General features: G+C 37.7%; 1 protein-coding gene across 3 annotated transcripts in view; it reads left to right on the plus strand.

Annotated features, from left to right (window-relative positions):
• Positions 1-15,617, plus strand: part of LOC120516299 (potassium voltage-gated channel subfamily H member 1-like) — a 709,330-nt gene that overhangs the window by 390,320 nt on the left and 303,393 nt on the right. For all 3 annotated transcript variants that reach the window (XR_005630822.1, XR_005630823.1, XM_039737874.1), the window contains one exon: positions 8,875-9,127. Coding sequence is in view for 1 of the 3 variants with exons in the window: in XM_039737874.1 (XP_039593808.1) it covers positions 8,875-9,127 (253 nt within the window). In the remaining 2 variants the exon portion in view is untranslated. The remainder of the gene's footprint in view (positions 1-8,874; positions 9,128-15,617) is intronic.

The following is a 15,617-nucleotide window of genomic DNA, read 5'->3' on the forward strand; positions in this document are numbered from 1 at the left end:
CAACAATTATGAATATTCAGACTGTAAACCTGAGTTAAAATTGGATGCGGTGTACAATAATTAACAATTTATTAACCACCAAACTACAAATTATAAATAGTAATGAAGTAATACAATTACAAAGTAGTTAAACATACAGACATGCATTCTGAGAGATTGCCCTAGAATTTTCCAACTTGGTCATTGTGGCCATTCTCCTTCAACTCTATTTTGCAGCCCAAGGCAAGTTGTCTGGTTGGTTTGGAGCACCAACTGACAATTAAAACCTTATTAGATGGGATGAGGGGTGACTCCTTGATTCCTGGGAATGTACAAATGATGTGACAAAGTTGATTTTGAAATATTGAAGGGGGTTCAAAGGTGGGTTGTGAACTCAAGCAGTGCTTATCCCCAAGAAAGGCCAAAGACAACACTAAACTTTGACATATCTTCCGAGAAAGAGTTGACTTTGTTGAGCATCTTTTCACAGGATAATTATTTAATTTGTCAGACTCCTGTGGTGGTTTACTTGAAGCTGGCAACAGTTGTGATGCCAAAGATGACAAAGGTTCTCTCACCCTTTAATGTGTAGAAAAGGTTACTAACGATGCAGTGCTGAGGAAAGGCATTTGTATATAGGTCATTCATGTTAAGTCCATCCATCCATTATCCAACCCGCTATATCCAAACTACAGGGTCACGGGGGTCTGCTGGAGCCAATTCCAGCCAACACAAGGTGCAAGGCAGGAAACAAACCCCAGGCAGGGTGCCAGCCCACCGCAGGACACACACACACACACACACACACACACACACACACACCAAGCACACACTAGGGACAATTTAGGATCGCCATTGGACTTAACCTGCATGTCTTTGGACTGTGGGAGGAAACCGGAGCACCCGGAGGAAACCCACACAGACACGGGGAGAACATGCAAACTCCACGCAGGGAGGACCCGGGAAGCGAACCTCATGTTAAGTCAATTAATACAAATATTTTTCTGCCCACACTTGCTCAGAATGTCATGATCTAGCCTTGACTATTAATATTTTTACCATTTTGGTCATTTCTGATTTATTTCACATAGTATGGTTTTGATTTTCTAATGTTTCATTTACCATTTTAACAGTGAAGTCATTGTATCACCATTTTGTGCAATGTATTATCATGGTTACTCTTGTTCTCGCAAATTTTTTTATAATTTAAAAAACCCTGATTATTGATTTAAGTATGATAAGGAATATTAGATTGCCAGTACTATTTTTTGTTAATTGATTTCAGAGCTGATGCCAGACTTTTGTTCCTACCAGTTCTGACCTTTTGTTCCTACAAGTTTTGACCTTTTGCCTTGTTTTGGCTATTCTTTAGGGTTCTCCTTGTTTCTGTTCCATTTCCCAGTTCATTCTCCTTGTGGGCAGTTGGCTCATTGCACAGAGACCCTGACAGATTTTATCATGGGTATTGTTCTTTAATTCACCATTATTTTAAAATGTAATCTATGGAGATGAGGGGCTAATTGCTGCACAACAACCATGCAACTCAAAATACCTGAATTAATTGCAGTATTTCTTAATATAGGAATGGATATATCCAGATTGTGAGCCTGGCAATAAAAACCCTGCTTCATTTATTTTAGTGGCCTCTGATAAATTGCCCCACATGCAAATGATTTTTATATTAGTTTTTTAGATCCATTGCATCTAGCCTAGTACATCTCGCCATATGGAGACTGCAGATATCTAATGCAGTTAAGTGATGTCACAAATTGATAATGAAAGTTATCATTCCTAACAGCATACCTTGTTGTATTTTTTATCTTAATAAATAGTTAAATGTTATGCATCAATATGTTTTTTAAATTGGGTTTATATATTGTTGACATAAATGATGAATAAAAAAGAATAAAAAAAGAATAAAGATCTTAAATTGCACAAGAGTTGCATACGAGATTTCAGTGTTTTGTCAGGCTTGTGGCCTTATCTTATACTCTGCTGTTAAAAGTACTTAGGACCGCATATATCAGAGAGGAAACTAGTTAATTTTAAATCACACGATGGTCAAAAAAATACAATTTCAGCTACCTCAGTATCTTATATCCCAGATATTTCTTTTGTCAGCTCCTCCAGTAGAAAGATGAATATCATACACAGTATGAGCTTAAGTTTGTGCTTTCCATTCACTCCACACCAATAAGGCAGATGCTGTGAGGTTAAATTTAAAAGGCATGGCAATATTGCTTTTTTTTCAGGAGTCACTATGTTTGCCTTATATTTTAAACTGATGCTGAATATATTTCTTTTAACAGTGTTGGATATGTACCATATTGGATGAATTGTGTTCAGGTTTTTTTGTTATGAAAGATTTAATTTAAAAGTATTGGAAATAATAAATGTTTTCCAAATGTGAATCTTACTACATTTTTCATGGAGTATTTAAAAAGATGGCACTAAATGTAAAGGCTGATATTTCACATGTCACGAATGGACTTTAGTAGAGAATCTATACTAATAAAAGGCAAAGCCCTCACTCACTCACTCACTCACTCATCACTAATTCTCCAACTTCCCGTGTGGGTGGAAGGCTGAAATTTGGCAGGTTCATTCCTTACAGCTTCCTTACAAAAGTTGGGCAGGTTTTATATCGAAATTCTACGCGTAATGGTCATAACTGGAAGCTGTTTTTCCCATTTACTGTAATGGAGATGAGCTTGAACGCCGTGGGGGTGGAGTTTCGTGTGACATCATCACGCCTCCCACGTAATCACGCAGTACATAGAAAACCAGGAAGACCTCCAAAAAGCGCTGAAGAAAACATGCATTATATAATTGAGAAGGCAGCGAAACAATAAGAAGCGGCGAAAGTGACATATACAACCATATTCATGAGTTCTGCTACTTCGGAATCAAAGCACGATGTAAACCTACACTTTAAATTAAGTTCATAGACAGGCTGCGCTGGCGTTTGTAATTTAGTGCCTGCCCATATAAGGTCGTCCGTCAGCGGCAATCCAATAGCAAACTCCCACTAAATATTCACGGGTGAAGGACTGTGTTTATGGAGAGGAAGATGAGATGGTCAGGGTGGTGTTTGACACAAACTCAGCGAAACTGCGAGAGAAAGTTTTAAGTGCCAGGACTAAGGTAACATTAAATACAGCCATGGACATAGCACGAGATGGCACCAGCACAGCTGGGAACCTTCGATGCATGTACACCGAGCGGCTCACGTGAACTGACGCAGTGCACAGATAAAAGCAACAGTTCCAAAGAGCTGAACAAAACCGAATTACACAATTGAAAAGGCAGCAAAAATATGAAGCGCCTGATAAGCATATTCATAAATCCAGCTACTGCGGAAACAAAGCACACGGTGGAAAAGTCAATGTCCCGCTAAAGGAAGACAGTGTAAAAAACCCGTGCATGCAGTGTGTCAGGTCTCAGATAAAGAAGAAGACGAGCTGTTTATTGATGCAGTAAGAAACGAATCGATGAAAGAAACCTGTCATCTTTACAACGATTGACAAACACGGAATGTAACTTGAACACAACACATCCTACAAATACGAGCCTGATTGAAAGAAATAATGATAATCAAATCCTTGATGACAGCAACACTCAGTAACACTCACAAAACAAATACTGTATATTGACAGTCATGTTACGTTATTTTTAAAATGTTCCCTTTTCTTTTCTAGCTTTTTAACACACTATTTCTCCGCTATGATACGCTGGTATATATATATGTATATATATATTCCGATCTACATACTCGAATAATGGATACTTTATTCGCCATCAATGATTGTTTTGGTAAAGCCATACTCAGTGTATTCATTAGATGAACGGTAAAAAGTAAGAGCGAGGGAGGATGCAGGCTGTAGTAGGCCAACTCTATCTGAATTGCGCGATCACATTTCAAAAATATATCTTTTCAAGTTCTATTTAGTCCATATTTGTCAAACTCAAGGGCCACGGGCCACATCCGCCCGGCGTAATTATATCCGCCCCGAGATCATTTTATATACTGTATTATTGTTATTAATGGCCCAGGTATATGAAGCGCTGGTAACACAATAAACTACAGATCCCATAATGCAGCGCTTCAGCTGCCTTGCCAACACTTACCGTTAATCAAGTCTACCTTATGATGCTGCAAGTTATTGCGGCTAGCTCACACGATGCTGAGAGAAAAGTTCATTCTGAAAATAGAGCCTTTAAAACCGATGGGAGGCTGAGTATATGTTTACTGAACCCGTGTGTCTCATTTGTGGAGCTAATGTGGCTGTAATTACAGAATTTAATCTAAGACGGCACTATGAGACAAAACATCAGGGTAACCTGAATGCAATGCAGAAGATACAGAAAGCAGAATAATTAAATAAGAATCTGACACTTCAGCGGACGTTTTTACCCGTGCACAATCACAAAGTGATTTCAAGTGAAGCTGCTTTTATGGGAGACACAAATGCACCAGTGCAACCCTGTTGCCAAGTAATGTTAAACCAAGTCGTCACTACGGTGTTCCCAAATACGCACTTTGCTGATAAACTGAGCACACTGAGTTTGCACGGCGCTTTGGTGACTTTGAAGAACAAAAAAAGTCCGTCTACATGCGGCTCGAACCTTGTGCATGTTTGGTAGCACATATCTGTGTGAGAAGCTCTTCTCAGTGATAAAGACTAACAAAACAGCACACAGGAGTCGCCTCACTGATGAGCACCTGCAATCCATCCTGAGAATCTCCACAACACAGAACCTCACACCAAACAGAAACGAACTTGTGGCCAAAAAAAGATGCCAGGCGTCCAGCTCTAAAATGACATATGAGCAAAGACAACTGAATGATTTGATTTGTTATTGCTGAAAGGAACACATTTTATTTATATTTCCAGGTTTTGTTATGCAGCATGTTCATATTTGAATTTGTATAATTTTGACAGGATATATTTTTATGGAGAGCAAAATCTTTTGGGATATTTAAAATCTAAGTTTATTTTTTATATAAAATTACATAAGAGTAAAGAAATTTGAATGTTTGTTCTTTTAATGTTTACTTTATTTCTAACTTGTATAATTTAGACAGGATATATTTTTATGGAGAGCAAAATATTATAAGTTGTTTAAGGTTTGAGTTGATTTATTCAGGAATAATATTCCTGTCTGTTTTTACCATTCCTACCAAAGATATTTCTGTCGACTAAATAAAAATTCCTTCTATTTAAAATTTAAATAGAACTTGAACAAATACGATAGTTCATAATATCAATCAATCAATCAATCAATCAACATTTATTTATATAGCACATATTCATACAAAAAAATGTAGCTCAAAGTGCTTTACAAAATGAATAGAAAAATAGAAGACACAATAAAAGATAAACATAAGTCAACATTAATTAACATAGAATAAGAGTAAGGTCCGATGGCCAGGGTGAATATCAATGCAGACTTGCACGTAAGAGCGGGAGTCATCCGTTTTAACAAGCAGCGTATTGCACTGATACGAAATAGCTGTGTGTGTATATATGTAGATATGTATGTATATGTATATATATGTTTATAGATGTGTGTGTGTATATATGTATATATATATATATATATGTATTTGTGTGTATATATGTGTGTGTATGTATGTATATGTGTGTATATGTATAGATATGTATATATATATATGTTTATGTGTGTGTGTGTAAATATATATATATATATATATATATATATATATATATATATATGACAAAAACACTCATCACTCACAACAGTGACAAAACAATTACATTGACAATCATGTTACGTTATTTTCAAAATGTTTCCTTTTCTTTTTCATTGCTTCTTTAACACACTACTTCTCCGCTGCGAAGCGCGGGTATTTTGCTAGTTAGTTATAAGTGGCAGTGTGTTTAAAAGTCAGGCATTCTGTGCAATAAAGTGTAAGCATTTTCTGCGCAGTATGTTTCATTTTGTGCTTATGATGCAAGATATTATTGTGCAGATGAGCAGGGCTGCAATTACTTCAATTTACTCAAAAGATATGTATGTATATGTTAATATGGTGATATTAACTTCCTGTTTGTGGCACATTAGTATATGTGAGGGGGGAAACTTTTCACGATGGGCAGTGACCATGGTGGCCATTTTGGATCCAACTTTTGTTTTTTCAATAGGAAGAGGGTCATGTGACACATCAAACTTATTGGGAATTTCACAAGAAAAACTGTGGTGTGCTTGGTTTTAACGTAACTTTATTCTTTCATGAGTTATTTACAAGTTTCTCTTTGTTTACAGCCAATGACATGTCGCAGAGGTTAACACGTGAGGAGCGAATAGAAATTGTGTTGATGTCTGGTGAACGCAGTAACCGGGTCATTGCAGCAGATTTCAATGCAAGACACCCTACGAGACCACCCATCTCCCATGCTACAGTTAGCAAACTGCTTGCTAAGTTTCGTGAAACCGGTTCAGTGTTGGATTTGCCAAATGTGGACGCATGAAAACTGTCACTAATGAAGAAACATCAGTGGCTGTCCTAACTTCATTCAGCAAGAGCCCACAGCGTAGCACTCGCCGCATGTCACTGGAGAGTGGCATTAGTCGAACATCCCTTCGGCGGATATTAGCTACTCACAAATGGCACCCTTACAAACTCCAGCTACTGCAGCATCTCAACGAGGATGACCCAGATCGGCGCACTGAATTTGCAGAATGGGCAAAACAAAAATTGGAACAGGACCCTCAATTTACGCAGAAGATTTTGTTCAGTGATGAGGCAAACTTTTATGTTTGTATGGAGAAGTTAACAAACAAAACCACCGCTATTGGTCTGACACTAACCCACATTGGATCGATCCCTCCAAGACTGTTGGAACAAAAAAATTGATGGTATGGTGTGGTATATGGGGTACAAAGATAGTGGGGCCATTCTTCATCAATGGAAACCTCAAGGCCACTGGATATGCGAAATTGCTACATGATGATGTGTTTCCCTCTTTATGCACTGAAGCTGGCACGTTCCCCGAGTTTTTCCAGCAAGATGGTGCACCACCACATTATGGGTGTCAGGTCCGAGCAGTCCTAGATGAACAGTTTCCTGGAAAGTGGATTGGTCATCGTGGGCCAGTTGAATGGCCCCCAAGGTCTCCCAATCTGACCCCCTTAGACTTTTATCTTTGGGGTCATCTGAAGGCAATTGTCTATGCTATGAAGATACGAGATGTGCAGCACCTGAAACTACGAATACTGGAAGCCTGTGCTAGCATTTCTCCTGCGGTGTTGCTATCAGTGTGTGAAGAGTGGGAGAAGAGGGTTGCATTGACAATCCAACACAATGGGCAGCACATTGAACACATTTTATAAGTGGTCAGAAACTTGTAAATAACTCATGAAAGAATAAAGTTACATTAAAACCATGCACACCATTGTTTTTCTTGTGAAATTCCCAATAATTTTGATGTGTCACATGACCCTCTTCCTATTGAAAAACAAAAGTTGGATCCAAAATGGCCACCATGGTCACCACCCATCTTGAAAAGTTTCCCCCCCTCACATATACTAATGTGCCACAAACAGGAAGTTAATATCACCAACCATTCACATTAATTAAGGTGTATCCATATAAATGGCCCACCCTGTATATATATGTATATGTATATGTATATGTATGTATGTATGTATGTATATATGTATGTATTTATATATGTATGTATGTATGTATATATATATGTATGTACTGTATATATGTATATATGTGTAAACATACATATAATATACTGAATATAACACATTTCTAGCCTTCATGTGGAGGTGCAGCCTTACTACTTCAAACCTATTTACCTTCATTGCCTGTTTTGTCATGGTAGTGCTATGTGACTCTACTTTCCCCTTTTGTACTCTTTTTATTATATAGACTTTATCGGAATGCCTCAAATCCCGTAGACTTACCACCATTTATAAGGTATTGTACTTTAGCACTTCTCCTCACCTTCCCTTCTACATCAATAATCACAGGCAGTTAGAGTAAAAGGAGAAGCAGGAGTTAAGTTACAACTTTTAATAATGTATTATTGATAATATTTATAAAATAATATTAATGAAGCAAAGTGAAAATGTGAATTTTGCCAACCATACAAAATAATAAATGATAGATGTGTAGTTTCAGGTGGCACACAGACTTGTAGTTACACAAATGTCTCTGGGCAAGTCTTCATTTCTAGTCATCTTTCTTCACATCACATGCCTGTCTCAATATGGCTGCTAGGTTGTGCTCCTCATTGTGTTCTTTTCACGGCCATAGTGTGTGTGTGTGAGAGAGTGGGAGGGGTAGAGCGTCCAATTTTATACATTCCTGTAGACCAATAGGATGTTGTCGTACAGAATGGCCTCTAATTCAAAACCAATCCCAAACAGCCGTACTTCTGACCAATGAGTGCACACACTGTCTTTTCACTCCTGATCTCAAGAAGTGGATACCATTTGTTTAGCTGAAGCTTGCGAGCCTGGTAGTTTTATGGCCTTTCTGCAGGGGTTGGTTTATTTAAGGTCCTTCTCTGAATCACCCTTTCCAAACTAGTTTGAGCCCCCTACCACCATCCCTGCAGTGCAATTCATATCCTGAAGATTCTGGAGTTGGTTAATTAGACATGAAAGTACAACAAGCCTAAACAAACACTAATATTACAATTTGTATGTTTAGCTTACAAATAAAGACATACAAAGTATTTATCAAACTTGCATACAAAATGTCACTCCTCCACACTTCCCCCTCCCCCACTTGTTTGATCCTATTCCCTGTTATTTTAAGGTATGCACATCTCCTTTATGTAATTAAAGATGATTTCAAAATATCCAAAAACCTATTTACAGTTTATCATTGTATTCTTTTTTTTTTATATAAAGGTTTTACAGATCTGCCCCAAGGATATGAGGGCCGATATTTGTGTACATCTGAACCGCAAGGTGTTCAAAGAGCATCCAGCATTCCGACTTGCCAGCGATGGCTGCCTGCGCGCTTTAGCCATGGAGTTCCAGACCATCCATTGTGCTCCGGGGGACTTGATTTACCATGCGGGAGAAAGTGTGGACAGCCTTTGCTTTGTAGTATCGGGGTCTTTGGAAGTAATACAAGATGATGAAGTTGTTGCCATCTTGGGTAAGTGGAGTTTTTTTTTAAGAATTCATTTGAATTCCTATTTTGTAGTTCTGCAGACTGGTACACTATGCCAGTATGCCATACTCATGTGGGCAGATTGGTGGACAGTGTCTGGTACATGCAATTGTTGGATGTCTATGCACAATTAATCTAGAAATACAAAGTGTTTAACGTCCAGTGTAACTACACTTGAATAAATTAACAGTACCACTGAAGAGTATCCCTTTTTGTTTTGATTTTCATTATTTACAGTGCTTTTGTTTAAATGCTTACACTTTTACAATAATTGCAACAATGGCATTTGTATCAGCTAATGCATGTTACAGGATGTTTGATGCAGTAAGGCTGTGCAGAACTTTGACACATACTGCCTATTCACATGGATTAGACCATTTACTAAAATACTGTATTTGTTACAGAACTCTCTACCTAAAGAAACACTCCTTCCAAAAATGAAGGTTTTTGTACCTGTTACTTACCTAGTATTGGTAGCGATGGCTGTGAAAAAATTTCAATGCCATGTTTTTGTGTTGAATAGAGATAGATAACAAAGCTCCTGGCATTAAGGGCTTCAGTAGGGACCAATGAGCAATTTCAAATAATATCAAATAATTCAAGAAAAAAATCCATAATATGACACCCAGTTATATGCAAAATGCATCATCCCAAACGCGTGTATTTTATTTTACTAAAATAATGATAAATAAATCACTTACTGAAATTCCTTTTGTGAAAGTCTAGGGAATGTGCTCAAACAAGGACATTTTGAACGGCATACATCCTCCCCTGTTATGTTTCAGATAGGGTGTTTTCCCTGGATCAAGGTTATTCTTTGTTTCTTCTTTTTGTTGTTTTACAGGTAGTATTTTTCGTATTATGTTACTATCTCTGTTTGTTGCATTGTTTTCATGCAACATTCTGATTTTTGTTCACATGGTGTAAATTAATCTTGCTGTTAAGTTAAGTATATACTTAGTGTTTTTTGTTCTCAGGACTGCCTCCTGTATGTGCTTCCTATGGAGGCGGGGCCAACTTATTAGGCAGCTGGGATACTGGCCCCAGCAGTGTTTAAGCCAAAGCTGAAGTTATGGTTTCTTTATTTTTTTTCTGTATTTACCACACAATTTGCTAATGTTTCTTTTTCAATTTCTGAATTATTGTAATATGTAGAATTCATTTTTGCTATTTTTAGTTTTGCATTCATTTTGACATTATTTTTTATTATCCCATTTATTTATCATAATGCTATTTTTTTTTATCGTTGTCATTGTGCCTCAATTTGTGACATCAGTGCCTGATCTGCTAATGAATATGGTGGCGGTTGTTTGGTTCGCTATCTCTTGGTGGATGGAACTCAATTAGCATAGTCAGTTTCTAAGATCCATTGTTAGATTTTTTTTTCAGTTTTGACCTTTGCCTTGCTCTTGACTTCCTAAACTCTTCAGCCCTATGAATTAAAGATGTTTTGGTATCCGTGTTTGTCTGGTTTTGACCCTGCACTCCTCTGACTATTCTTTTAGTCCTTTTGGTTATTGTCTCTTGTTTGTCAGCTCACAGTCGTCTGTGGGCTCTCGTATGTGCCCACAACACACAGAAATTGCTTTGTAAAATCATATTTGGTAATACTGTCTATTGCTTGCGCCTTATTTTCAGGTATAAAGAGCCTGCTTTGGAATCGGAATCAGAATCAGAATCACTATTGCTAGCTTGTGAAACATACCAGAATTGACTTTGGTTAGGTGTAGAACCTGGAATACAAGACATTACCAACTCAAGCCAACACAATTTCAATCCATCATTAACCTGACACTGTGCAAACCACTATACCAATACAAGGTCTTGAACAAAACTTTTATAAACTGAAACAGTTAACTCAAATAAATACAAAAACCATACAAAATGATATAGAAGTTAAATAGTCCAAGCCTGACAAGTATGAAATATTTACGAATAGATAAACAGCACAGTTACGATGTTGCAAAAACAGGAGTAACCCTATGCAAGTTTATTTAGGATCAGAATAATTTGAGGAAAGAAGCTGTGGAGATGGCACATAGTTTGGGTTGAAATAGACCTACACCTCCTCTGTGATGGCAGTTTAATGAACAGATGGCTGTTGGGGTGGTTGCAATCTTTCCTGCTCTCTTTTTAGCTCTGGCGATAAACAGATCTTTTAAGGTTGGAAGACAACAGCCAATGATTTTCTCAGCTGAACACATTACCTACTGCATCCGAGTGTTAGAACGAGAGGAAGCAGAAGGAAACCAAATGGTGATGGAGGAGGTCACAATACTGTCAATAATGGCTGATCAAAAATTGAACAATATACACCATGTTATGCAAAGCTTCTTATACTGGAGAAGGAAGAACAATCTCTGCCTGGTTTTATTGATGATGGAGGTGATGTGCTTGTCCCATCTTAATGTATTAGTGAAAGTTGTCCCCAGGAATTTCAATGACTGAACCACAGACGTAGTCTGGCCATTAATTTGCAAAGGTTGACAGTTAGTGACTTGTTAGCGGAAATCAATCCTCATTTACAATGTTTTAATAGCATTCAGCTCCAAGTTGTTACAAAAACAACATTTTACAAGATGGCACAACTCTCTTTCATTGGAAGACATTTCACTATTGGAAATGAGACCCACTAAGGCTGTGTCATCTACAAAATGTAGGATTTTTACAGATTTGTCAGTGGATATACATTAATTTGTATAAAGCCTTGGGGGAGCCTATGCTAATTGATATTGGATCCAACATATAAGGGCCCAGTCTCACATACTGCTTCCTACTTGTCAAGAAACTCGTAATCCACTGGCAGACACCATAGGGTATGCCTAACTGGATTAGTTTACTCTGGAATAATGGTATTGAAGGCTGAGCAGAACTCCACAAACAAGACATTTACAAAGGTGTTAGGCAAGTCCAGTGCTTGATACACCAGGCAAATCAACAAAGAAACTACAGTATTTAATGTATGTGATAAATGTTGTAACATACTCTTAACTGTTTTCTAGTTTTCTTTTATGTTGCAAGCTTTGTGCACCCATTTATTTATAAAACCTGCCTTTTGTAAAGCGGGGTTGTTGAAGCCTATCCTAAGAGCCTCAGTGGCAGCACAGAAACCTGCAGAATTATAAGGCACAAAGCCCTCCCAAAACCCACTCAGTCGCATGCACACTCACTCATACAAGGCCAGTATTGAGTGGATGAAATCTTAATAACATTCAACTCTATGGCTTGTGAGGGGAGAGCTGCGTAGACACAAGGAGGATGTGATGTGATAGACTGGTTTCTGCCTTTCACCTGATGATGCTGGGGTGTTGCTTCCAGTTTGCATCATGTCACGGGTTCAAGGTCCTAAGGATTCAGAAGAAACTGGTTCAAATACTCCTTCATTCCAGCTGCTATTAACCTTCTAAAAAGTTCAACTTGAATGAACATCCACAGGCTTTAATAGTGAGCAACTAACATTTTCATTAACCATCAGTTAAGTCTCACTGTTGGTATAATATTTATGTACGATATACGATACGATATGTATTATGCTCACACGATATTATGTTTATTTGTTCTAAGTTTATGCTTAATGGCTTTGTCCTTTGTGATATGTTTTTAATGTGATGTCAGTATCTATCTATCTATCTATCTATCTATCTATCTTATCTATCTATCTATCTATCTATTGTTGACAAACCAAATTTCCCTTTGAAGACAATAAAAAGGAATTGAATTGAACTGAACATGTCATTGGAGATAATAGTTTAAGAAAATGAACACATGAATGATTTATCTAAATTCATTCCTTTGGGATTTATCAACATACATGTAGGGATACAATTGCATTTTGTTTAGGTTGTGAAGAATGTTTTAAATGCAACAAAGAGTGCTTTTGACTCCCATTTCTAATCCTGGTTTATCTTTGTGTCTGTAGCTTCACTTCACATGGCATGAAACACTTTATATTTACATTTGCATAGCTATTTTGAATAACTAGTGGCCTTTACCTTCCTAAAATTCTCATATACCTCAACCATTTCCATTTCCCCAGCATTTCTCAGTTTGTGAGTTACTCAGACTTTAGACATTTTATCAAAGTGCATCTTCCCATGTTTACCTCTGTTGTTTGTTTCAATACGTCTGTTAACATGCCATGTAAAGTCATAAAACAGGCTGTTAGCTTGTGCTGGATTTCCGTTCTGTGCTGGGAGAGCATAACAGGAACAAGCCTTCCTACTTCCTAATGCTGTCATCAATAGTATTGGCTAATGGGAATTCATTGACCCCCTTCTAAAACATTTCAGAATGATCTGGGACAAATGGGCTTATGTACACTGAGCCATAATTTCAAGCTTCCTCCAGCTAGCTTTTTCTTTTGGTTAGACAGATGTTCAAGTATTTATAGTAGGCAGGATTTCCACTTCACTGGAGCAAATTCTGGTGTGCTTTAACCTGTTCATATTCTCTGAAGCACTTAAATGTAAACCTGTCAGTCGTGCAGTTTCTGCACATTACTAATGATAATCTTCATTTGCCCTATTGACTCAGCCTTAGAATTTGTAGCCAGTGTTTCCTTTGCTGCTGATACTTCTTCACAGTTGTAGTAAAGCCTTGTGGTTATTATTGTTCATGAGTAGGACATACAGTAAGAAGTGAGGACTACAGCTCTGAACTTTTCCTCTACAACCTGGCCTACATAAGTGCAAACATAGTGCAGTGTACAATACAAAGAGAGTTCCATAGGAAAAGTTATAGGAGGTCATGCAGGTCGTTTGGATGCCCAGTTTTCATTTTTATCAAGTTGTGCACACCATCTCTTCTGTGTCTTAGGTTAGGCTACTCTGTCATTAACATCGAAGTACTGCTGTGCAGCTTAACTGTATGTGCATGAATGATAAAATAACAGTTGATAAAATAAACTGGAAGATTCCCCTTGCACTTTTGGTGCAGTGAAAAATAAATTCTTATTTATACTCGGATGGGATGTTATGTAGATAATGAATAGTGAGTGTAGAGGATTAACTAGCAATTTGATGGGGGGAGTTTAGAAACATTCCTAGAGACTGAGGGTGTAATCTGTGCCATGGTGAAACAATTTGAAGCAGCCACTATTAAACCAGGAACTACAGCAGGATTGAGTCTGACTGGCCTTTAACTGTCATTGGTTCATAAATCAACAATTTATCCCAGGCAAAGGAACAACAGTCAGGGAAAGGGCGGTCATGTTAGTGAAATAATGAGTTAGAGTGGGTCTGGAGGTGAGTGAAAAGAAACTTCAAACACAGCTTTTGTAAATAAGAACCCTAGGTCCAGGTATCAGACAGGCATTTACACAGTCTGTGTCTTTGTATTGTGTGTTGCTATTTACTTTATTAAAGTAAAACAGAAAGAGACTCTTAAAAATGTTCTTCAGCATTGAGCTTGACTGGGCACTTAGTTCAGATACTTCTTGTAAGCTGTTTGTACTGAGTGTAATACTGTACTTGTGGACTCCTTGACAAACTATATACAGTATATCTGCAACACTTAACAATCATATAAATCTGAACTGCTAGTCTCAGTCAAAATGAAACAGTGTCATTTCTAGAGATTAGAAAGTTCAAAACTTGTGGGTCAGTAAAATCCATTTTGTTTTAATAAACCAGTTCTCCTGTGTTCATGTCAGTTCTGTTTATTTTCTAAAAGAAGCAGAGCTGCTGTCTGAAGGCTTTAGGCCATGATGCAAGTATAATACAAGCAGGTGAATCATTGGATCCTTTTAATATGTCCCAAGGATCTGCACTGGCATCTGGAAGGTTGCCGGTTTGAATCCCTGTTACTCCCAAAAGAGATCCTACTCTGCTGTGCCCTTGAGAAAGGCCCTTAACCTGCAATTGCTCCAGGGGTGCTGTACAATGGCTGACCCTGTGCTCTGACCCCAAGGGGTATACGAAAATTAACAAATTCCTCATACAAGAAATTTCATGAGGTGAAATAAAGAACAAAAATAAATGAATTTTAAAAAGGAGTTTGCTTCTCTCAATGGTCCCTGGGACAATCAAGACTGTAATTTTTTTATTTAATGTTTTTATATCTACTGTGTTAATGCTGCTCTCTCAGGTATCTGGCATCCTGGTTTTGAACCCTATTCCTGGTCAGTGTCTCTAAAGAGTTTTTCTCTGGATATTCATTGCTCCAGCTCCATAAATCACTAATCTGAATTAAGCAGGTTTATCTTAGACTTGTTATAGACTAATATATAATACCAGTAATGGAGTACTGCACGATAACGTGCAGTGAATACACTTGACTAGTGTTCCTCCTCTTTCTCTGTACGTTTAGCATTCATTTGCTCAGAGGTTGATGCGCTTGCTGCTTCGTGAGCAGCTCTTCTTTTCTCCACTCTAGCGGCCTGCTTCTTCTCTTCTTCGGTCAGCATCTTTTTGTGTTAAAACTGATTCACTTAAGCTGGCATTTAAGTCTTCAATCTGCCTCAAGAATGATTTAAGAT

The sequence above is a fragment of the Polypterus senegalus genome, chromosome 16 (genome assembly GCF_016835505.1).
Source record: "Polypterus senegalus isolate Bchr_013 chromosome 16, ASM1683550v1, whole genome shotgun sequence".
In the NCBI taxonomy this organism is placed as follows: Eukaryota; Metazoa; Chordata; class Cladistia; order Polypteriformes; family Polypteridae; genus Polypterus; species Polypterus senegalus.